The sequence below is a fragment of the Gnatocerus cornutus genome, unplaced genomic scaffold, assembly GCF_029298725.1.
Source record: "Gnatocerus cornutus isolate USDA-ARS CGAHR unplaced genomic scaffold, icGnaCorn1.1 ctg00000023.1, whole genome shotgun sequence".
NCBI lineage: Eukaryota > Metazoa > Arthropoda > Insecta > Coleoptera > Tenebrionidae > Gnatocerus > Gnatocerus cornutus.
Window position 1 is genome coordinate 2,688,008 of NW_028275375.1, and position 25,536 is coordinate 2,713,543.

The window sequence follows — 25,536 nt, forward strand, 5'->3', positions numbered from 1 at the left end:
TTATGGAATTTTATACATATAATAAACAAGTCAAAAAAGTAACTTTCTCAAATTTTATTGATATTGCATTATTAAAAAAGTTACGGATTTTAATAAAAAAATCTTGAAAATTTTCGTAGCTTTTCAAAATAAAAATTTCTAGAATTTGTCATATTTGTTCAAAAATTTTGTATTTTTGTACAGTTAATGACCATCTCAGAGTCAGTAACTTTCCCAAATTTCGTTAAGAAATTGCTTAAATTAACAAAGTTATAAATTTTAATACACATAGTTTAAAATAAAAATTTCTAGAAATTAGTACCTTTGTTCAAAAATTTTAAAACTTTGTACAGTTAATAAACAAGTCAAAATTAGTAACTTGCCCAAATTTCATTGTTGTCGTGCTAAAAGACCAAAGCTACAAATTTTAATAAAGATCTTTAATTTCTAGTTGATCGTCAAAACAGAAATTTCTAAAATTTGCCTCTTTTGTTTCAGATTTATGAAATTTTATACAAACAATAAACAAGTCAAAAGTAGTAACTTCCCCAAATTTTGTGAAAATATTGCTTAAATTAACGAAGTTACTAATTTTAATAAAATCCGTTGAACGTTTTGGTGAGTTCTTAAAATAAAAAGTTTTGAACTTGTCACTTTTGTTCAATTTTTTTAAAATATAGTGCAGTTGATAAAAAAAATCTAAAAATAGTAACTGGCCCAAATTTCACGGAAGTATTGTTAATATTACCAGAGTTATAGGTTCGAACAGGTTTTGAAAATTTTGAGTTTCTGCTTCTCAAAATAAAAAGTTCTAAAATTGATCTCTCTAGTTCAAGACTTACTATACAATTTTGTACAAATACTAAACTAATTTAAAGAGTAGGTTTCCCTAAATTTCATAGAGATATTTTAACTTTTTAAAATTGGCAAAATTACGTGTTGAAAATTTTGGTTGATCCTCAAAATAAAAATTTCTAAAGTTAGTCTAACTTATTCTAGAATTTTGAAATTTTGTTAAATAAAACACATCAGAAATAGTAACTTCTCCAAATTTCATCGAGTTATTGCTAAAATTGCCAAAGTGACAAATCTTAATAAAAATTTTGGCTGCTTCTCAAAAGAAAAATTTCTAAAAATAGTTTCTCTTGTTCTAGAATTATGCAATTTTGTACACAAAATAAACAAATCTAAAGAATTAATTTTCTTAAATTTTATAGAGATATTGCTAAAATTGACAACGTTACAAATTTTAATAAAAATTTGAAAATTTTGGTTAGTCCTCAGAAAATTTCTGAAATTTTGTACTCTTAATAAACAAGTGTGACATAGGAGGTGCCCTAAATTCCCTTGCAAAAGTTTAAAAAAAAAATTTAAAATGTGTCCAAGTAATAAACAAAAAATAAAATTATTTGAATGAAAATTTATAAATTTTGGTTAATCAAAACAATTTTTTTCAAAATTCGCCTTTCCCAAGTTTCACTGTTTTGCAGCATTAAAACCACAAGAGCCACTGAATTATTTTTAAGACCCCGAGGGCTATAACACATTAATTTACATCTTCGCTACCCTATTAAACTTCTAACCTTTTTATTACCCATAAACCAGTCTGTTTATTTACGGTAAAGAGTTTGATTGAAAAGCTGGCGTCTTCATAACGTTTTACACAGAGCCACAAATCGTTTAGGAGCCACGCACTTAACTCAAATGTGTTTTTTAGTTGTTTGATAACAAACATCATTAATTAACAAGCGTTTAGCAAGTATCTAAAATAGATCAAAGAAAAAAGGATTCGAAACTCGAAATTAACTAGTCTCTCTCTTCATTTATTTAGTTTCGTCCTTTTTGCCATTCAATTAGACCAACTTCCGGGCATATTTTCCAGATTTTCCATTGGCGACAACATGCGAAGCTGTACGTGCTGCAAAGACGCATTTTTCCGCAGAAAACATCCGTCAACCTAGTTAGTACACGTACCAAGACGATTTAGATTGTTTTTTCAGCAGTAAATCTAAAACCGGTTCGCTGTTAGTACGCTTCTTGCATTTTATTTATAACTTATTGTTGAATAGCTTGTGAAATTGTTTCCAAAAACTAATCAACTATTTTAAGAGAGTTGCTAATCCCGGAAGGTTTTCTTCAACTTCCGGTATAACTCCCCCAAAAGCAGAAATTGTGTTTCCTGTCCAATTTGACGAACTGTTGAAACGCAACAATTTAAGAGCGGTCGTACCTTAATTAAAATGCTGGAGCGATCATAACTCAAAAACGGTTTGGTCTAGAAGACTGAAATTTAGAATATATACTGTCCTTGTAGTCATCTACAAATTGCAAGTTTTTTTTTATTGATATCACCCCTGGAAAGATAATTACACTGCATCAATATTGGCTGAAAACTGTAACTTCGGTTTGCGTTGTTCTATCAAAAATTTATAAAGATGAATTGTAAAGCAAGTTGTTCTGAATACAACGGTCCTAAGTTTTAACAAATATTTCAATAATTAAGCGAGTAATCATAGCCCAAAATTTTAGATTTTCAATCGAAGCTGAAATTTTTTAATTTACAACCAGCAATTACCTTGTTCACTTTTCTATGCATTTGTTACACAGAATGGGAAGCAAAAATTGGTTTTCTATTACCAATAATTTTGTCGTCGCGACGCTTTAAAAATGTAATCTGTTCACCAAATTTAAAATTTTAGAAATTTTTATTTCGACTAGGAAAAGCTCGAAATTCATTTTTTTTAAAAAGTTCTGTAAATTGAACAATTTTAACGCTAATGCTGTCAAATTTGGTGGATTTGTTACTTTAGAGGCGTTTAAGATCACGATTTGCAAATTTTAGAATGTTCTATTTCTAGACTAGGAAGAAATCGAAGTTCAGATTTAAAAAAAAAATCTGTAAATTCAACAATTTTAACCTAATGTTCTCAAATTTGGTGGACTTGTTACCTAAAAGGCGCTTCTTAAATGTACAAAATTGCAGAATTTCACATAACGAATTACAAATTTTACAATTTTTCATGTATAGGAAGGAGTCGAAATTTAGAGTTTTTTCTAAAATTCTGCAAAATCGACATTTTTTATACTAATGCTGTCAAATTTGGTAGACTTGTTATATAACAGACGTTTATTAAGTGTACAAAATTACAGAATTTAAGATCACGAATTGCGAATTTTAGAAATCATGATTTCGACTAAGATGAGCTCGAAATTCATTTTTTTTTAAATTCTGTAAGTTGAACAATTTTAACGCTAATGCTGTCAAATTTAGTGGACTTGTTACTTTAGAGGCGTTTATTAAGTGTACAAAATTGTAGAATTTTAGATCACGAATTGGCAATTTTAGAATTTTTTATGTGTAGGAAGGACTCGAAATTTTGATTTTTTTTGAGATCCAGTAAATTCGACAATTTTAAAATACTAGTGCTGTCAAATTTGATGGACTTGTTTTATAACAAGCGTTTATTAGATGTATAAAATTACAAAATTTAGACCACAAATTGCGAATTTTAGAAATTTTTATTTTGACTAGGAAAAGCTCGAAATTTAATTTTTTTCAAAAATTTTGTAAATTAAACAATTTTACCGCAAACTCTGTCAATTTTGGTGAACGTGTTACTGAAGAGGCGTTAATTAAGTGTACAAAATTATAGAAATTTAGATCACGAATTGCAAATTTTAGAAATTTTCATTTCGACGAGAAAGAACCCCATTGCTGTCAAATTTTGTGGACTTTTTACTTAAAAGACGTTAATTAAGATTAGCGAATTACAAAATTTTAGGTCACGAATTGAGAATTTTAGAAATTTTTATTTCGATTAAGAAAAGCTCGAAATTAAATTTTTTTAAAAAGTTCTGTAAATTGAACAATTTTAACGCTAATGCAGTCAAATTTGGTGAACTTGTTACTTTAGAGACGTTTATTAAGTGTACAAAATTACAAAATTTTAGATCACGATTTACCAATTTTAGAATTTTTTATTTCTAGACTAGGAAGAATTCAAAAAAAAATCTGTAAATTCAACAATTTTACCGTTAACTCTGTCAAGTTTGGTGGACGTGTTACTGAAGAGGCGTTAATTAAGTGTACAAAATTTTAGATCACGAATTGCAAATTTTAGAAATTTTCATTTCGACGAGAAAGAACTCAAAATTCAATGTTTTTTTTTAATTTTGTAAATTTTGTGGACTTTTTACTTAGGAAACGTTTATTAAGATTACCAAATTACAAAATTTTAGGTCACGAATCGTTTAGGAAAAGCTCGAAATTCAAATTTTTTAAAAAATTCTGTAAATTGAACGCTAATGCAGTCAATTTTGGTTGACTTGTTACTTAAGAGGCGTTTATTAAGTGTACAAAATTCACGATTTGCAAATTTTAGAATTTTTTATTTTTAGACTAGGAAGAACTCAAAGTTCGCATTTAAAAAAAAACTTGTAAATTCGACAATTTTAACGCTAATGTTAAACTTGTTACCTAAAAGGCGCTTCTTAAGCGTACGAAATTACAGAATTTTATATCATGAATTACGAATTTTAGCGATTTTTGAGACATAGTGGAACCAAACGGTAATTATTTCTTTTTAATACATATAAATGTGTGACTGCCGAAACCGAAATCTGTAAAGCGAGCTAGAATGCTCATAAGACATGACTTCGCAGAGTTCAAAAAACTCTTGGAACAATCCGGCGACGTCCTCATAGACCGTTTCTATTTTTAAATCAAAACCACCTGTTGTACTTCCGGCGCATAAAATATGTAAATCATTATTAGGCATACATGTCAGGTGGGAATAAAACTCATATTCCGCTGCTTTGCAAATGTGATTTTAATTCGTCTGATTGAAAATGTTCTCGTTGCAGCTTAATGCGGACGGCTACGGTTCTCACACATCACCAACTCATCATCGAGCCGACCGCACGCCTTTAATGCCTAAAGAACCAGAAGATGACTTTCATTGTGTTGAAACGTCGGTTGTTCCGAAGAATGCCAAGTAAGTGAAGCAACAGATGACGATTTGATGGCACCCCCTCATTTAGAATGTCAGTTAATTTTAAAAAGGTCGCCTGTGAGGGTAATCAGGCTTTAAATTCTTCCGGTCCGGTGGTGGGTGATTCTTCAAGAGATCGTGTTGCGTGTACTATATAATAAGCTCCATTTGCTCTACAGAGTGGCTGCTACGCCCTCGTAATGTGAGTGGGGGTGGTATTGATCAATAACGGACGCAGCTTCCCTTTTTCTACAATAAACGGCACTTTTGAGTTGGGAAATTGACGAAAATACCATCGTGGGGGTGGTGGCGGACCAACCACCCACCACCGGTCAAAACTGTTTTTTTTCCCCCCGAATTTTGGAATTGGGGGTGGTTTTTCCCCCCCGATTTTCGCTGGTGGTAAAGATGCGTTTTTGTTGAATAAAACCGTAAAAACGTTGAGGATTTTGGTATTGTTTTGGGTGAGGTCACGGAGGTCACTGGGTCGAAATCCCGGGCCAGCTTTTCTCATGGACCAATCCCAACAAGTCTAGTACAACACGTGACTCTCCTGCAGCATCCCTTCCTTTATCGGCTCTCGCGAGCTTTCTAGTTCACGGTTTCGAGGCGTCTAACGCCGAGCTTTCATTATTCAAATAAAAAAACCGACGGTGAATTGTCATTAATTGGTGCTAATTGTGACGAAAACGGGTAGATAAGCGTCCTGGTCAACATGTGAATTAACCCTCTCTGTAAAAATCTCCGTAAAAAAACCTCAAAAATGTGATTGTTTAACATAATAAACCAACAAAAATAAACAGTTGATCCGGCCTAAGAGACATCGATACGATTCGAAGCACAAAAAATGTGATCCAATACCAACGCAACGAATTGAAAAATTGGGTATTTTTGAAAATTCTTATTGGATTTATTTGAATTAAAATGGTGGGTGGTGGTGAACTCAAGGTTGCCACTGTTGAGGTGGAGTCTGTCGACAATATGGCGACACTTCCGGTATCACGGGCCCACGGCGGAAGTGATTCCGTTGCTGAAAAAAACAATGCCGCCAACAAAGAAATGGAACTCAAAAAGGTTCAACCGAAACCTGACAAAAGGTACAGTGCACCAGCTTTGGGGGCGGTTTTCTAGAGCAATGCAGAATTGGACGATTTGTAGTTCGTGAAAACCGGCGCTGAAGGCACTATTGTGATCCAGGCTAATTGATAATCATTATTTTACTCTTTCCCACGTAATTTGGTTTGGAATTCTTGCAGTTTTTGTTCCTAAAATTTGATGGTTTTATTATTAAAACTGTGAGAAAAATTGAATTTTTAAAAAATTTAGTTCAAAAAAAATCTGAAATTTGTGTTTGTTCTAAAATTTTCTAACTTTACTGAGGTGATAAATACGCCCTAAATAGTGACATCGCTATGTTTGATTGTTTTGCCATTCAAACTACAGAAATTACAGCATTCAACAATTTGTAAACATTTTTTTCATTCCAAAGACGAAAATTTCTAGAATCATCTTTTCTTGTTCTAAAATTCTGGAAGTGCATAATTAATTAGCATGTCGAAATTAGTAAAATTGCCAAATTTCATTTTTATAGCATTAAAACTGCCGAATTTAATGTAAACTTGGCAATTTTTGGTCCATTTCTAAACAAAAATTTCTCAAAGTTTTCTTTCTTAGTCTAAAAATTTGTAATTTGGTGCAATAAATTAGAGTGCCAATTCAAGTTTATTTTTTAAATTTGATTGTTTTAGTACGAAAACTAGGAGATATAGAATTAATTCAAGATTTAAAAATTTCAGATTTTGTGCATTAAAAAAAAAAATTCTAAATTATTCTTTCTTATACAATTTCGTAACTTGGCATAATTAATTAGCAGATCAAAATTAGTAACATTACCAAATTTCATTTTTATAACGTTAAAAGTACCAGATTTAACGGATTTGGGAAAAAATGTTGCAATTTTTGGTCCAATTCCGAACAAAAATTTCTGATTTTTTTTCTTTTGGTGTAAAAATTTGTAATTTAGTACAATCAATAAACGTGTCAATGTTAGTTTGTTTTCAAAATTTGGTTGTTTTATTACTAAAACTGTGGAAGATATGAAATTAAATCAAAATTTAAAAATTTCGGTATATTTAGATAAAAAAATTTCCAAATTAGTCTTTGTCCTTAAATTTTGTCACTTGATGCTGGAAATTAACACCTCCTAAGTAGTGACATTACCAAATTTCTTTGCTTTGACAATAAAAATTGCAAGAATTACAGCATTTAACAGAAATTTAGGAAAATTTTCTCTTCATCTCAAAAACAAAAACTTCTAAAATTTGTATTTTTTGTTCTAAAATTTCGTAACTTGCCATAATTAATTACCGTGTCAAAATTAGTAAAATCTCCAAATTTCATTTCTCTAGCAATGAAAGTACGAGAATTACCGAATTTGAAAAAAAAAATTACAATTTTAGGTTCATTTCTAATCAAAAATTTCTTAAGATTTTTCTCTTTTGGTTTAAAATTTTGTAATTTGGTGCAAACATTGAGCGTGTCAACACAAATTTGTTTCAAAAATTTGATTGTTTCATTGCGAAAATTGGTGGAGATATAAAATTAACTCTAACTTCGGTATAATCATATCAAAATTTTTCTAATATTTGCTTTTTGTTCAAAAATGTAAGTTTTTTCGTAAATAATTTATTAACACGACAGAAATACCGACGTCACCAATTTTCACTGCGTTTTCAATAAAACTACAAGAATTGCAGAATTTAATAAAAAGTTCGAAAATTTTTGGTTTATTCTCCAGAAAAAAGTCTAAAATTTGATGTTCTTGATCTAAAATGTTGTAACTTGGCATAAATAGTTAGGATGCAAAAATAACCAAATTTCACTTTCATACCATTTCAAATCCCTGAATTAAAAAAATTTTTGGTTCAACCGAAAAAAAATCCAAAATTCCTCTCTTTTGTCCTAAAATGCTGTAATTTCGTACCGAGAATTTGAATGTTAAATTAACACCCACTCGCCGTTTTTCCTTCCGAAATGCGTCATTCGAACAACAATTTAAATAAAATTCAGAAAGTGGTTTCAATGTGATCATTAAAAATTTATTTTCATTGTCCTCATTTTAAATCGCGTGCAGACAATAAAACAAAAATCAGATAATCCCCGCCGCTGAAAATATTGATATTTGCTTACATTCGTGCCAAAAAGAAAAGTTTTATTATAATAATGACGTCTTTCCATTACAACGCTCGTCCTGACACTTTCCAAAATAAACTCGCGGAAATAATTGGGGTATCTATTATTTAATTTCTATTTATATTCTTCTGGGTGACTCACCGCGTTTGTTATTATGAAAGGCCCAACTAAATTTTTTCTAGTTTATGTTCAAAATATTATTGTAAGGAACTAGAACCATCTGGAATTCATAACAGAGCAAAAATGCTTTTAATTAAGTCGGGAGAAGCGGGGTGGGAGTCCTGAAATCTGAAATTCTGAGATTATTTATAGAGAATTAGTGTAGTAGTGAGTGTTAGAGAGTTAACTCAAGATGTTTTGTTGCGTTGCTGATAAAGCACAGTACGTATCGTTATCATGTCGTGGAGAGACACTTTTGATAACTCCTTCTGGTATTGATTAGTGGTTTGTTTAACATGAAGTTTCAATTTAGTAAAAGTGTTTGGAATAACCAGTGAAATTCCATTAGCCATGCCAAGTCAACTAATTATATCCATGTCGTTTTGTTTTGTAAACTGACTGAAATTTTCGTTCTTTTGCAGGACTTCCCTGTTCATTATCATGAGTTTCGTCTACGCGAAACTCTTGATCGTTGTTTGTATAGCGTACGTAATATCAGATGTAGTTACACACAATATCCCGCTTTATTACTACGAAGGTTTCTTCACGTACCTCTATGGTATGAGCATATTGTTTCTTCTCTACGTCTTCTGTTTTCTATTACAAGAGAGCACTTGTTGTTCCGAGAGTGAGAAGAAGGAGAAAGTAAAGAAACCACCCAAAGAAAAAGCCAAAGAAAAGGAGAAGGAAAAGGAGAAGGAGAAGGAGAAAGAGAAGGAAAAAGAGAAGAAGAAGGAGGAGGAAAAGAAGAAGAAAGACGAGAAGGAGAGACTCAAAAAAGAGAAGAAGGAAAAGGAGAAGGAAAAGGAAAAAGAGAAAGAAAAAGACAAAGACAAGAAGAGTAAAAAACAGGAAAAGGTAATTTCTTTGACCACTAACATCAAACTCGTGGCAAGTTAGTTATCTAACCGTAACTCACTTGCTTAACAATGAAGGGGTTTACTTTTGATTTTGATGTGTTTTCTTTTATTTATTTTGAGTTATTTTGCGTTGTTGAGCATGTTGTGCGTGTAGAGGGAGAGATTTCCACGTAAGATGCGTGACATGGTCCAGCAGAAGGCAACATCCCCAACTCACCAGGTGAGCGAAGGTTGGTGCCTAGTTAACAGTCCTTCCTCTTCCCACTAAATTCGCTTCTTATTCCTTCAACATCATACAAAGATCCGTAGACTTTTTATGGTGGCTTTTATTAAAGGCATGAAAATCGAAATTATCTTTTTATTTGCGCTTCCCCTTCTGTCTATAACAAGAAGAAGTGAAGTTGCTGCCGGAGCTAATCAACCTTCAAACTATTTAATGAAAAAAAAATGGAATTTTCTTGAATGAATTAGCTCCCGCGTGCTCACATCCTCTAGCCATAAAACAAAATAAAATCCCCGTCAAAACTTACACGCACAAACATGTTGCACTCAACACTCGTTTCTTTTATTCATTATTTTATTTGGTTTTGTGGGGGTAGAGCACATACCGGCGCAACTCCGAAGGGGTGGTTGACGCAGGTTTGGCTGCAGTGCCGGTGCCTGTGGCAGAAATCAGTGCACAATCTGACGTCCCTGTTGTCTCGCAGGAACAAACACCTCCTGCTGCACCTGTTCCACCACCGACAACACCACAACCGGCCGCTCTTCCCGCGCCGGCTGCATCAACTAACAATACAGACGTTGAGGCTGGAACTGTTACGAAATGCAAGAGGAAGAGGAAGACGACGCAGAACGATCAGAGTCATGGAAGCTTCTTTTTGAGAATTGGGGCTATTGGTGAGTTGAGGATTGGTGTGGTTAAGTGGTAATGATCGTTTTGTAGCTTTTGGATTGGGGACGATGATTTATAATGGGTTGGAGTTTGGGACGTTCTTTGAGGTGCCGTTCACTTCGCCGTGTTATATGATTCTGAGGGGAGTTAACCCGCTGCTGCAGATGATCTTCACGTTTATGCAGATGTACTTCATTTTTATGAATTCAAGGGTGAGTTTCAAAAATTGACATTACATTTTTTTGGGATTTTAAGACTAGATTCCTAAATAAAAAAGCGCGAGAAAAACGATGGTAGAAACCCCATCTTTCGATTTGTCTTAGTTTCGGAAAATACGAACTTCTAATGAGGTTATTTATTAACGTGCGTTAAAAATTCAAACGTTTCTGGATTTCGCGTAAAATTCTGAGTAAAATGAGCACAAATAGTTTAGGTTTACTCCGAAAAGTAAGCGAGATTTTGATTTGAGAACTTTGACACAGTTTTAGCCATGAATTTTTGCGAAAAACTGCAACTTTTGACTTTTGGAAATACTAAGAACTATTTTTTATGTAAAAAATTGCGACAAAAACAATGGTGCAAACCGCATTTCAATATCTCTAATAGTTTTCGAGATATTTAACTTTAAAAATTAAGAAAAATTAGACAAAATTAGGAAAAATTAAAATCAACTTTCCGAAATTTTGATCGGCCATAACTTAGTTATCTGTTGTTGGATCTGAATTTAAATCCCATATTTGGAATCTGCGTTAAATTCTGCGTACACTGATGTATAATAACTTAAGTTTACTCTAACAACAAGCGATATATCGATATCAGAAATTTGGCATAGGTTTAGTCATGAATTTTTGAGAAAAACTGCAACTTTCGACTTTTGGAAAATATAAGAACTATTTTTTATGTAAAAAATTGCGAAAAAAACGATGGCGTAAACCGCATCTCAATATCTGTAATAGTTTCAGAGATATTGAGCACGAATTGTTTCGAACTTTCAAAAATTTGGCCCTCTGGCGAAAGCCCAAAATTTCAAACGGCCATAACCCAGTTATTTGTTGACAAAAGTTCAAAAATTCTTATGTTTTTAGATTCAGCGTGACATTCTGCGTAAAATGAGATCCAAATTTGTTGAGTTTGCTTAATAAATAAACGAGGTATTGGCTAAAAACTGTTTTGAAAACATCATTTTAGGGTAATTTTCAATCAATGTTTTCAAAATAAAAACGACGTTTAATAGCATTGAATTATACATCAGTCAAAAGAGGAGCTCGAAATCTATCTACTGGCCAAATTTGAGATCTATCGGACAAATAGTTTACGAGTTATGGCCAAAAATAAAAAAAATTGAAAATTTTCATCGTTTGAGTCGCAATTTTTTTTCGCGAAAAATCGACTATCGAATTTTGGGCTTTTGAGAACATTTTCTAACGTAAAATGAGCCGAGAAAAACGATGGCGCAAACCGCATCTCAATATCTGAAATAGTTTCCGAGATATTTAACTTTGAAAATTGGGAAAAATGGGAAAAAATGAAAATCAACTTTCCAAAACTTTGATCGGCCGTAACTCAGTTATTTGTCGTCGGATCTGAATTTAAATCCCAGATTTGAAATCTGAGAAAATTCTGCGTACACTGATGTATAATAACTCAAGTTTACTATAAAAATTAAGCGAGATATGGATATCAGAAGTTTGGCATAGTTTTAGTCATAAATTTTCGCGAAAAACTGCAACTTTTGCCTTTTGGAAAATCTAAGAACTATTTTTTATGTAAAAAATCGCGAGAAAAACGATGCCGCAAACCGCATCGCAATATCTGTAATAGTTTCAGAGATATTGAGCACGAATTGTTTCGAACCTTCAAAAATTTGGCCCTCTGGCGACAACCTAAAAATTCAAACGGCCATAACTCAGTCATTTGTTGACGAAAATTAAGAATTCTCTCGGTTTTGGTTTCTGCGTAAAATTCTGCGTACAATGAGCACAAATAGATTAAGATTGCTCTGTAAATTAGCGAGAAATCGTCAAAATAAGATTTAGCAGGACATGATTCATGTCGGCAAAAGGGCGTAAACAACGATAATAAAAACTGCAAACAATTTATTTAGTTAGAAGAGACCACTTTATTATACATTTCTGGACCCAAGTCGGGTTTCTCCAACAAACTCCATCCTCCCTTCCACCTCCTGGAACACTGGAGACTTCTCCGCCAGATACTGCGTATAAACATCCATGTCCATCTGTCCTTTTTGAAGAAGCTTCCAATGGTCCCTTATTACAACAAACCCATCGCCTCCTTGTTCCAAAAACGAGGGAACAACAAGACGATACGTCTTCTCCAAATCCAAGTCTTCGTAAACCGGAATATCACATTCGTTGCAACGAACTTTAAGTGATTCAATGCGAGAGCCGGCGGGTTTTGACATGTTACCAACAAGACGGAAACCTGTAAAAGACGTTTAACTGACGTCACGAGTCAGTTTGACCAACCTGAAATCTGTAATAAGTTCGCGTCGAAGACAGTTCTTCCTTTTCTGTATGGTGTTAAGGAGAACTCGAACAGTTCCTTGATGTATTTTCCTTGGATTTCCCCGACGTCCCAGTAGTTCCCAAATGGTTGGGCCGTGATCATGTCACTATACGTGATACTCCCTTTTTCAATGGTAGTTCTTAACCCTCCGGTGTTGTAAACAGACAACGCTGCATAACTCCAAGACGAGTTATCTGCCAAACCGACAAACTACTCGAATAGATAAAAGAGTTGTGGGGGAAAAAACTCACGCTGTAGACCATGACGTCGGCGACAAAATTCCCCAAAAGACACTCGGAGAATCTGCAGGCCGTTTCGTCCAACGTCACCAGAGAACTCCCTAAGACTTTCTTTCCGATGTCGTCAATTCCATCTTTCCAAGGTTTCAACTCGGCGTTGATCTCAGTATCTACAAAGTCGTGTCAATCCACCAGTCGTGATTAAAGTAACTTTACTTTGTGGTATCTCAGTACTGAGGAAAATGGGGGCTCCTGACCAAGACACGCAATCACCGCTTTCATCGTACGTTACTGTAATATTCCCTAGATACCTGGAGTAACAGGAGGCTTGTACAACCAAGACGTTTTTACCGTCTTCTGATCTTTGTACAATGGTTGGGTAGGGTCCCTCAGGAGTCGCAGGACCAGGAGGATTGTCTGGAACGGCCTTTGTACAAACGCAAAAGAAGGAATAGTTTACCTCCTGTGTATAGAAAGGTGTGAGAGTGCGCCCCCACCACCAAACCAATTTTGGAGGCTGTTGTGGCCTTCCTAGCGATTTCTTGTTCGACGTCGTACCCCGAATGAGACAAGACTATGTTGGTAAAAACGTTTTCTTCCTTGGCTAAACGTTCGGCTTCGGCGTTCACTGACTCAGATTCGTCGAAAAATTTCAGTTTTCCCGTATTGGCAATTTCCTAAATCCCAGCGTTATTAGAATTTCCCAAACGGGCCACCCAAAATTAATTTCTCCAATTTTGAAGCGGTTTTTTCTTTAAAATAAAGATTTAGTGGTCTGAAAACTGTATCCAATATTATTTTGGAATCATTATTATTTTTGATACAGTTATGAAGATTCAATTTTTTTCAGCGAATCAGAAGAATGCATTTTTCTTGCAAACTACAAAAGATTCAAAAAAGGATTTTTTTTACTGATCTGTCCACTATGGGTGTTTAGGCCACCACCAATTCACAAATCCACCCCCTCTGTACCAACTGATGGTGGCAGGGTGGGGTGAGACATAACAAATTAGTTTTTAAGCATTCAAAATTCTAAACTCGAAAGAGTAAGTCGTTGTACCGATAATTCAATAAACATCCAAAAACCATTTGAGTCGAATAACTATTCCGTGTTACAACATTCCACCGTGAGGTGAAACATTGGTCCTTCGAGCCGGATTCCCAGATACTCAATATTCAAGTCGTCCAACATCGTCGTCCACCAGAGGATCCCAATCAGCTTCGTGGAGCAAAAGGTTAGTGGCTCTCAAATCCATTCTTAATTATTCCTGTTTGCCGTTATTCCTAAGTTAAACTAGCTTCAATTCCACCAACGTGTACGACGAAAGCGGATCACCGGATAGTTTCGATTCAATCAAATAATTCAAAATCATTTTTATTCATTAATTCGTGTTTAGCACAATGACGAAAATCGAAGAACTCAAAATTATTTTGGTAACGATTGCCGAAAAGTTCCGACGCATTCAAGATTACGTAAAAACCTTTGATCTCGCGAACAATAGCATTAATCGGCTAGTAGCGCGCAAACAGATTCTTGAAGGGTTACGTAAGGAATTTGAAGAAACGCAATACGAGCTAGAAGCGCACGATAGTAAAACAGAAGCAGCAAAACGAAGTAACCGCGATTCGCGAATTGCGTTCGAAGATCAGTATTGCGATTTGTTAGGCGACATTCTAGACTTAATCGAAAGGTGCGAAACAAACTCAGAATCTCAAATCAATAATAAAGGTCCACAAGCAACCACATCAACCGATAGAAACGAGATCTTACCTGACCTTCCAGCCTTAAACTTAGTCCCGTTTTCAGGAGATTACAAGGAGTGGACTAGTTTTGAAAATTGTTTTAATTCGTTGATCGGTGATCACAAAAGACTTGACGGCAGAAGGAAACTTCAATATTTAAAAAACGCATTACGCGGCGAAGCTTTACGCGCTATTCAATCCTTAGCCATTTCAAACGAAAACTACACAGAGGCATGGGATATTCTGATAAAAAGATTCAAAAACATGCGTTTAATCGTAAACGACCACGTGAAAACGATAATAAATGCACAGCATATTTCGAAAGCATCCGGTGTCTCTCTACGCGAATTGCTAGACGTAATTGTAACAAACATAACGGCACTTAAATCGCTGAAAATTCCAATTGAGTCATGGGATGCGATATTAGTTCCCATCATAATCGAGAAATTAGATTTTAACACGAAAAGGGATTGGGAAACGTCACTGAGCACGGAAGTTCCCAAATACGAAGACCTAATTTCCTTTTTAGAAAAAAGAGCCACGGTTTTAGAAGCGCTCCAAGTAACCCAAAAATCTAATCAAATCAATAATATACCCAACACAGTTAACGCGAAATTCATAAAACGAACTTCATCGAACCCGACACTTATTACTAAACCTAATGTTAAATCGCAATCTTGTATATATTGTAAGTCTCCAGAACACAATGTTTTTGTCTGCCCAGAATTCGTTCACCTGACTGTATCAAGACGCCTCGAAAAAGTGTCCAAATTAAAACTTTGCGTAAATTGTTTGAGGAATAATCATTCGGTGAGCAACTGTCGCATTGCAAACGGATGCAAAACTTGTGGTCAACGTCACCACTCATTACTTCACGTAGACAATGAGACGCCAAGTACATCAAAAACAATCAATAATCATGCGATAAATGGTAATTTAGTTCATAATTCCACTTTATTAGCCACTGCTGTTATTTTAATCAAGTCCGCGAATAACAAATTCAAACGCTGTCGAGCTTTCCTAGACGCGGGATCCATGTCCAATTACATAACGGCTCACATGTGTGCAAAATTGGGTCTAGAACGTAAGAAAGAAAGTTTCGAAATCAAGGGAATCAGTGGCACCACCACTAATTCTAATGAAACGGTAGCGATATCACTAAAGTCACGATACAACGCGTATCAAGCAGACAATATCAAATGTATTGTTTTAAATCAAATCACGGAAACTTTACCATTAACACAATTGGACAACTTGGAAATTCCAAAGAATGTATTTTTGGCCGATCCGGAATTCCATAAACCAGCTGCAGTAGATATGTTAATTGGTAGCGGCTTGTTTTGGTCTTTATTATGCGTTGGTCAAATTGCACTACCTGGGGGTCTAATTCTACAGAAAACGCACTTTGGATTTGTTGCCGCTGGACCCCATCATAAACAAATCCTGCCGAAATCGGTTTGTAATCTGGCAATAACTAACAAGTCCCTAGAAAACACAGTAGTAAAATTCTTTGAACTTGAAGCATCTGGTACTACCTGTCATAAACCTTTGTCGGCAGAAGAAACGGATTGCGAGACCCATTTCAGGGAAAATACGAAACGTGACATTTCGGGGCGTTTTGTAGTAAAGCTGCCGATCAAACGTAACCCGCTAAAAATCGGGGAATCCAAAGGCCTTGCAATTAAACGGTTTAACCACCTTGAAACTAAATTTGCAAGAGAACCGCAACTCAAGCTAGATTATTCTAAATTCATTTCGGAGTACCTCGCTCTAGGTCATATGGAACTTATCCAAAATCTCGGCACAACTTGTGTATTTCTCCCACATCATGCGGTACGTAAGGAATCCAGTACAACCACAAAGCTCAGGGTTGTTTTTGACGCATCCGCGAAAACTTCTGATGGTACAAGTCTCAACGACCATCTATTGCGTGGCCCAGTAATTCAACGCGATTTGTTCTCGATTATAGTAGAATTCAGAAGTCATCAATTCGTTCTAAATGCCGACATCGCGAAGATGTACAGGCAAATTCTTGTCGATAATAACGATGCTTACTACCAATTGATAGTATGGCGTGACAATCCCAATGAACAATTAAAAACATTTAAATTATCAACTCTTACGTATGGCACAAAACCTGCCAGCTTCATAGCGACGCGGTGTTTGAAGGAACTCGCGGATACAAACGCGCGCGAATTTCCCATCGCGAGTCAAGTTGTTCTAAACAATTTCTACATGGACGACTTATTAGTTGGAGCTGATTCTGTAAACGAATTAATCACAATTCGAAAGCAGGTAGTAAACATTCTCGAACAGGGAAAATTCGAATTAAGAAAATTCAATTCCAACAGTTCCGCGGTTTTACCCGAAACTTCTGACGCGTCGTCTCAGATTGTTGATTTGACCAAAATCGAAACTACAAAGATTTTGGGTCTCTCTTGGGACTCGAAAAATGACACATTTAATTACGATTTCAATTACAGTGGCATACCAAAAAAGGTCACAAAACGCGTAATATTGTCCGTAACAGCGCAAATCTTTGACCCATTAGGTCTAATCGGTCCCATCATAATGCGAGCGAAAATTCTATTGCAACAACTTTGGTCTTTGAAACTGGGTTGGGACGAGTCAGTACCATTATCAATTCACACCGCGTGGACTTCGTTAATAAATGAGTTTAAACAATTGAAAAACATAAGCATTCCACGCAAAATTATGTCATATTCATCTGAACTCGTGGAAATGCACGGATTCTCAGATGCGTCCAAGCAGGGATATGGGGCAGCCGTGTATTTGAGGGTTCCAATAAGCGACAATGAATACGAACTAAGACTAATATGCGCAAAATCACGTGTCGCCCCGCTCAAAACAGTCACAATCCCACGGTTGGAATTATGCGGCGCGCTTTTGTTGGCCAATTTGATGACAAGGGTAAAACATAATGTCCCACAAAAAATCGCGCGAGAACTTTATTGGACCGACTCAACGATCGTGTTGAGTTGGTTAAAAACTCCTGTAAATACGTTGAAGGTTTTTGTGGCGAATCGCGTTTCCGAAATTAATACTTTAAGGCGGCGATTTACCCAGAGCATTCTAGGTTTGCTGTGTCGTTTCTCTGCTGTAATCTTATAGTGTTACACACATCCATCCCTTCGACGAAATTCAAGGGCAGGGTGATGCTTTCGGACACATCGGCAGTACACTAACCATTTCAGACTCGGCAAACGAAGCGTTTTTAGCATAGCATTTTATTAGTTGAACTACAGCTCAGAAAGAGTAGACATTGAAGACAGCGATATAGCAAAAATAATGATAAAAAATAATACATAATATAAAAATAAAAACAAAAAATATAAAAGCAACAACAAACCAATTATTTAATAAAACAAAAAACAAACAAACATAAAATTAGCCGAAATTGTTAAAACCAAGGCATTCCTTTGTCGCAACGCGAATTCACAAGCTCGGGTACGAAATTTGTTCAAATTTGATGCAAACTACAGTGAAACCTGTTTTCTAAACAATTCCCAATTGTTTCTAAGAAAATTTAAAAGAGTAAACAAAAAATTTCCCTTTTAAATATGCAATAGTCCGTTTTTTGGCTTCCGTGTTTGCGTAAATTCTGCTGTTTTTTTAAAGGTTTCAGGTCTTTAAAATAGTCAATTTTGTAAAAAGCCAAACAGTTTTAGAATAAATATTTAAAATTATAAAATTAAGTTATAGTAAATACCTACAGACTTAACATAGAGACCGATCTAAGAGCCAAAAATTTGAAAAATTAGATAATGTAATAAATTAATTCTAAATAATATCGTCCACATTTGATAAAAAAAACTTTCAATCCTTTAATAAATTAAAATTGCAAGGCAAGAAATATGTTACGAAAACCGGAAAGAAGGTAAAAGAAGAAAAACTAAGTGGAATGTCCGATGTATTTGTATTTGTCTGTATGCCTTCGTTCTAAAGAATCCAATCTGTAAATAAAAATTTGCTTCTTATCTAACTGGACTGTGAATGAACCGAACAACAAACAGAAAAACTTGATGTTGACTAAATTCGTAGTAAATCATAAATAAAGCCAAGACACAAATCATTTTTGTTGTTCCTGACACTATCGCCAATGGTCAACCTTCAACAAAGACATTTTTAGTAAGTAATCTCTTCAAATTTTAACACAACGTGAAAGTTATCCTATCACATCTGTTTTAATTTATTCTAATTGTTAAAAGTGTTATAGGTGTATTGTAAATGTGCGCTAGCATTAGCACAATTGAATATAAACAACCAATAAAAATGCAAGCAAAATAACAATCTTCAGCAGATTTTACCATTTATTAAACCTGCCAACAAAGAGTTTTATAAATAAACTTTTAAAAAATTAGTTATTATTTTTACGATTTTTTAATAAAATTTAATAAAATCATTGACTAATTTGTATTGGTGAATATCTCATTATTTTTAATTAATATCATGGCGCTTAGAACAGTTTTTGAATTTCAACGTCAATAATTTTTTTCTCATTTGTCAAGACGACAATATTTAAGAACTCTCAATATCAAATTGCAAGTTTATTAACAAAGCTTAATAATATAGTTTTTGCAGTCAGGTTAATGTGACAATGTCTACTCGTAGTTTAAATAATTTCTCAAAATATGTGACTTGCCGCTGAGCCCGTTATTTAGGTATGTCAAGTCTTTAAATTTGAATGGACATCGACTCGATTTCGAGACCAAATGGGCAAAGAAAAGAAAGTTAGTCGTTTATTATCGTACAATTTCGTTCAGCTCACTTCTCGGACACATGTTATTTTTTCCCCCACCATCATGGTCACAGAGGGTTGGTTTCAACCTAAGATGTACGCAATTTATCCACAATTTGGGCGATGCAGGCTTCATGTAAATTTGATCCTACATGATTATAAAAGAATTAACAGTGGAACGAACATGATATTCTTCTTGTTAAAGAATGGTTCTGTGTCGGGACGAAGAGCTTTTTACAAAAAAAATGTTATTTCCTGAGATATTTAGTTCTAAACTTGGCCAAATTTAACGATTTTCAACATTTTTTTTATCATACTGTCATTACTTTTTTTCAAAAAAACTCAACGTCCCGACATTAATTACTATCTTAACTGCAGTTTCACAAAATTTGAACTGATTTTTTTCACAGACAACGGAGTAATATCGAATTTTGTGAGGCCTGAAAACATACATTTTTCTGGAGGTAAATCGCCGCCTTAACAGCGCCCGAAAATTGGTACCACGTACGATCGGAAGCGAATCCCGCTGATATCATCAGTCGTGGTAGCTCGCCATTGGATCTATTAAAAAACAAGCTTTGGTTCAATGGCCCGGAGTTTCTTCTAGGTCCCGAAGAAACCTGGCCAAAGTCACAATTTAACCCGAACCCAGATAATATTCCGGAAACAAAAAACCCAGTAGTGCTTTGTAATGTAGGCACTCTGTCTGCCACGCTGTTGACAAAATATTCAAGTCTTGAGCGGCTTCAAAGAGTCACAGCCTGGATACTACGTTTCATAAAAAACTGCAAAACTAAAACCAAAATCAAGACCGAAAGCATAAGCAACGATGAACTCAATGAATCCCTTGAGGTCATAATTCGCATTGTTCAAAGAGATGGATTTCCCACGGTTTGGGCACATTTAAGCGCGAATAAGCCAGTACCGAAAGAATCGAAAATTCTATCGTTAGATCCATACATGGATAATTCGAAGGTTATTCGTGTTGGTGGCCGACTCAAAAACTCCAACTTAAATTTCGACGTAAAGCATCCCATCTTAATACCAAAAAATCATTTTGTCACCAATTTAATTATCAAGCACGAGCATATACGACAACTCCACGCAGGCCCTCAGGCCACTCTGGCAGCTTTACGTCAACGTTTCTGGATAGTTTCAGCTCGCAGTGCGATTCGTCAAGTATTACACCGCTGTTTACCATGTTTTTATATTCATCCTAAAACACCAAAAATCAAAATGGGCAATCTCCCGGCTGAACGAGTTACACCTACTCGTCCGTTTTTTGTGTCAGGAGTAGATTACGCGGGCCCTTTCATGATTCGAGAATCTGTTGGTCGTGGAAGACGATTAATCAAGGTCTATGTCGCGTTGTTCATTTGCTTCTCGACAAAAGCGATTCACATTGAGTGTGCTACGAATCTGACCACGGAGGAGTTTCTTGGCGCACTTAAAAGATTTGCAAGCAGACGTGGACAACCACGTGATTTATATAGTGACAATGGTTCGAATTTTGTCGGGGCTAAAAGCGAATTAGCTGAATTCTTTAATACGTTAAGGCAGTCAGAACCGGAAATTACGCGCAAATTGGCTATTTTAAATACGAAATGGCATTTCATTCCAGCAAGATCCCCACATATGGGTGGTCTATGGGAAGCCAATATCAAATCAATGAAAAGACATCTGAAAGCAGTAATGGGTAACGCCCATTTAACATTAATCGAGTTTCAAACACTGTTGGTTAGAATTGAAGCGTGTTTAAACTCCCGACCATTGTTACCACTAAGTCCCGATCCAAATGATTTGCAAGCCTTAACCCCTTCCCATTTCCTGATTGGAGAGCCATTAACAGCACTTCCAGAGCCCGACCTCCAAGAAGTACGGATCAACCGATTGTCCAGATGGCAGCTGGTAGAACGTCTTCGACAGCATTATTGGAATCGGTGGTCCCGCGAATACCTAAGCAGTCTCCAACAGCGAACCAAGTGGAAGCAAGACGAGGTCCCCGAGAACCTCGTAGGGGCATTGGTGCTACTCGTCGACAATTCACCTCCATTGTGTTGGAAGATGGGCCGTATCGCAGAGGTACATCCAGGCAACGACGGTCATTGTCGGGTGGTCAGCGTTCGTACCAACCAAGGCGTCATGAAGAGGTCATTGAAAAGGTTGTGTCTCCTACCCATTCAGGACCAAGAGTAGTGACCAAGTGTAGTGCGGACTTCAGTTTACGTGTGAAGGACAATTCGCATTTTATTATTATTATTTTTTTCTTCCCTTTATTGCCTTGCTTTTCTTAGTCATTTAAGTTTGTATGTACAGATGTTTATTCGTTGTTATTAATGAATTAGTTATTTTTTAATTGTTAGTTAGGCATAATAATCTTGTAAATATGATATATGTAAATACGATTATTGAAGTACTAAGTAAGTAACTTCAAGGGGGGCAGTATGTTTAGGCCACCACCAATTCACAAATCCACCCCCTCTGTACCAACTGATGGTGGCAGGGTGGGGTGAGACATAACAAATTAGTTTTTAAGCATTCAAAATTCTAAACTCGAAAGAGTAAGTCGTTGTACCGATAATTCAATAAACATCCAAAAACCATTTGAGTCGAATAACTATTCCGTGTTACAACATTCCACCGTGAGGTGAAACAATGGGCACACTTATAAAATAATTAAATAATTTAAATAAAAGAATAAAACAATTATTTTTCCTCAAAAAAACATTTTAAAAACAAAAAACAAAAACTTAATAAATTTTTCGTGTGTTTAGCCAAAAAATTAAAAGTGCAACTTATTCTATGTTTCATAGTGTACAAGTTTTGACAAAAAACATTTCTTGGCACTTCATAAATAAAAAAGTTTTTAATTTTTTTGGCTAAACATACGAAAATTTCATTAAGTTTAGATTTATTTCCTTTTAAAATGCTTTTTTTTTCAGAAAAAATAATTGTTTTATTGTTTTATTTGATTTATTTAATAACTCATTTTATAGATGTATCTGTAGTGAATAGGGCAGTAAAAGTCCTTTTTTCAAATTTGCCGCTTTAATAGGTCCATTAGAGTACTCAATTTGGAGTCCTTTATAGGAATCTATAAAAGAACTCAAAGTAGGAAATTTTATTTTTTAAGAATTGGCAGAACTAATTAGTCTGGCTGTCACTTGTTTCCTGTCAAGTTCTTGGTCAATTTGGATTTTACGATTCGTGTTTAATAAATTGCTGCGTGAACAAAAAATGTATCAATATAATTGCCAACAATAATTGTACCTAAATACAGGGTGATTTTTTAAAAACGGCAGGTGTTGTAGAATTTTTATTTATGAACCGATTTTAAAAATTTTAAAAACAAATTAAATGGTTTTTAATTTTCTATAAACTGATGATTTTAAAATTTTTCTAAATGTCTTATTAGTATCTTTTGGGCGATACTCAACTTTCTTATTTTAAATTGACACCCATATTTTTTTTTTCATAATTTAGAAGATATGAATTTTCTTGATTCAAAAATGTGTAATATGTTCTACTTTTACAAAAAATATTTAAAAAAAAAATATTAAAAACGAAAAAATTTAGGCAATAAAAGTTAATAAAATCTAGGTGCGTAGTGTCAAATAACACAATATCGTTATTGTAATGTCAAAAGGCAGCAAATAACAGAAAGAATAAGTTTTCTTTTAACAAGATGGGGCTACACCTTACAATGCACAATGCATTTCTCGTAGGTGTCAATTGTGCAATAAAAAAACGGGATGGCGTTTCAACAGTATTTTAATTAAATTAGGTAGTTGTTTTTTCTGATTTGTAATTATTATTGTCTTTTGTTATTAATAATTTCAAAAAAAAATGCCGATCCTTTCTGTTATTTGCTGCTTTTTGACATTACAATAACGGCATTCTTTTATTTGACACCATGCACCTAGATTTTATTAACTTTTATTGCTTGTTTTTTTTCAATTTTGATAATTTTTTTAAAAATATTTTTGGTTAAAAGTAGAACATATTACACATTTTTGAATCAAGAAAATTAGCATCTTCTAAATTATGAAAAAAAAAAAAGGGTTCCAATTTAAAATTAGAAAGTTGAGTATCGCCCAAAAGATACTAAGACATTTAGAAAAAATGTTAAATTATCAGTTTATAGTAAATTATAAACCATTTAATTTGTTTTTTAAATTTTTGAAATCGGTTCATAAATAAAAATTCTACAACGCCTGCCGTTTTAAAAAAATCACCCTGTATAATAGATGTGAATACAGGTTCTGAGGTTAGGTTAAAATTCAAAAAGTCAATAAATGTCAAATTTTAAATTGAATTTGAAAATCAAGTGGCAAGTCGTGGTTACAAAACCATTACCAATCGTGAAAAAGGAAAAGTCTAATTTTTTATTAAAAAAGGGGTGCAAATTCGAAAAAATAGTATAAAGGACTGGTTTTATAATGGCATTGGTGCACTCGTCCCATATAAAACGAGCTGTAGGCGAACTTGTGCACCAAAATTGGCCATTATAAACGTTCTTTAATATACTATTTTCTGATTCGCTGCAAAAAAGTTTGAATCTTCATAACTTTATCAAAAATAATAATTTCAAAATAATATTTAGATAGTTTTTCAGACCCCTAATTCTTTATTTTGAAGAAAAAACCGCTTCAAAATTCGAAAAATCAATTTTGGGTGGTCCGGTTGGGAAATTTTTACTCCCCAAGAAAAACTTACATTTGTGGTTTTTATTATCACTCCAATGATCCCGATTTTCTTCCCAAACCGTTCAATAACGACGCTTTTATTGTAAGTATTTTGGAGCGTCGGCTCCAAACTATCATCGATATTAGAAACCACAACTGGAGCTTCCAATTCTTCGATGAAAGGAACAGCTCCAGCGACGCCATCATCAAACTCGTGGTTACCCAACACGATCGCATCAAACGGTAGTTTATTAAGGAAGTATTGCGTCACATTCCACTTGTAAATATTGTACCACAAAGTCCCCTGAAAATTATCCCCAGCGTTCAGAAGAATCGCATGGGAATTGTCTTTTATAGTGTCGCTGATTTCTTGGTACAATCTGGAAAAGCCTCCGATGCACGTGTCGCTTTTACAAGTCCCTCCTTCGTCGTTCGTTTCTTCAAATCTGCAAAATCACGTTTGATAAACTGGAGATATGTGGTCATACAGACCTGGCGTGGAAATCGTTGACGTGCACAACAGTCAAGTCAAACAAATCGCCGTTTTGGCTGTTTACCAGCACCACTGGGATTAAACAGAAGTAAAAAAGTGGAAGCATCTTCGTTCCCACGGCTTGACAATGACTGAAGATTAAAAGTGCTTCATAGGTGTGTGACGATGGGGGAATTATCGCGACAGATAATAATCATAATTGTGCATTCTCAAGTACTTTTTAAAATGTTTTAAATGCGATGTAGTTTACTTTTTAAATGTTAAAAAAAAGCATTATGTAAAAGTATTATTATGTATTCGGATGGTTTGAATTAAACTAAGTGCGGTGTGGAAAAATAATTGTAATGCGACCGTTATCAACACGAATTTTTTATCTAGCCTTGGAATTCTTAAGAAAGATTATCTCAACAACAATTAGTGATTATGATTGTTACTTAAATTTTGTGTTTTTTGTCATTGTGATATCGGAAGTCTCCACTTAAAAATGATTAGTTCTCAAAATAATCTGAGAGTCTTTGGATATTTTCAATAGAACAGTTAATTAGTTAATTCAATGGCTAGTCTAAACGATCAACATGGAAAACGCAAAACAGAAAAAACGCAAAAATTAATTTGAATTTTTAAAAATCTAACTGCGAAAAGTTTGAAATATTCCAAACATGAAGAAAATTTAAAGGATAAATCTAAAGAATGATTTCAGAATGGAAATTGAGAAAAGTTTTATTTGTTTAAAATAAATTGGGCTCTCAAAAGAACCAATTTTTATCCCGATTGGTGGTAAAGTGACTTTTCCCAACTCGTTTGGTAAATCAAACTGAAATTTCAATTAGAAACGAAATAATGAAAAAGTTACCTAAAGTTATATGAATGAAGTTATATGAAAAATTACCAAATTCCCTCCACAGTGTCATCACATCACGCGTAAATTTAGATTCATTGGAACTTTTCTTCTTTTTTCTGCTTTTTTAAAGTTTCTCTAACTTTTCCACGCTTTCTTTCATTCTCGTGTAAAAAAAAG

The 25,536-nt window shown here is 34.5% G+C and overlaps 2 protein-coding genes across 12 annotated transcripts in view; one reads left to right on the forward strand and one right to left on the reverse strand.

Moving 5' to 3' along the window:
- LOC148166356 (proton channel OtopLc-like) overlaps positions 1 to 25,536 on the forward strand; it is a 49,405-nt gene that overhangs the window by 17,961 nt on the left and 5,908 nt on the right. For 6 of the 11 annotated variants that reach the window (XM_088049382.1, XM_088049383.1, XM_088049390.1 and 3 more), the window contains 5 exons: positions 4,843 to 4,973; positions 8,744 to 9,179; positions 9,336 to 9,401; positions 9,781 to 10,078; positions 10,125 to 10,285. In XM_088049382.1, coding sequence (XP_087905508.1) covers positions 4,843 to 4,973; positions 8,744 to 9,179; positions 9,336 to 9,401; positions 9,781 to 10,078; positions 10,125 to 10,285 — 1,092 coding nt within the window. Of the gene's footprint in view, positions 1 to 4,842; positions 4,974 to 5,500; positions 6,068 to 8,743; positions 9,180 to 9,335; positions 9,402 to 9,780; positions 10,079 to 10,124; positions 10,286 to 25,536 lie in introns of those variants that run through there. The other 5 variants (XM_088049387.1, XM_088049389.1, XM_088049393.1 and 2 more) reach the window with 5 other exon arrangements.
- Positions 12,183 to 24,709, reverse strand: LOC148166357 (apyrase-like). The gene is made up of 7 exons (XM_088049394.1): positions 24,518 to 24,709; positions 24,057 to 24,471; positions 13,299 to 13,515; positions 13,055 to 13,255; positions 12,851 to 13,008; positions 12,560 to 12,809; positions 12,183 to 12,515 (listed from the first exon to the last, which is right to left on the reverse strand). Exons 1-7 carry the CDS (start codon positions 24,622 to 24,624, stop codon positions 12,196 to 12,198), a joined length of 1,668 nt encoding a protein of 555 aa, XP_087905520.1. The 5' UTR covers positions 24,625 to 24,709; the 3' UTR covers positions 12,183 to 12,195.

Coding starts and splice junctions, on each gene's coding strand:
- LOC148166357 (XM_088049394.1), bottom strand. CDS start 24,624: ATGCTTCCACTTTTTTACTTCTGTTTAATCCCAGTGGTGCTGGTAAAC. Junction 13,516..24,056: donor TGATAATAAAAACCACAAAT/GTAAGTTTTTCT, acceptor GCTGGGATTTAG/GAAATTGCCAATACGGGAAA. Junction 13,009..13,054: donor CAGTACTGAGATACCACAAA/GTAAAGTTACTT, acceptor ACGACTTTGTAG/ATACTGAGATCAACGCCGAG.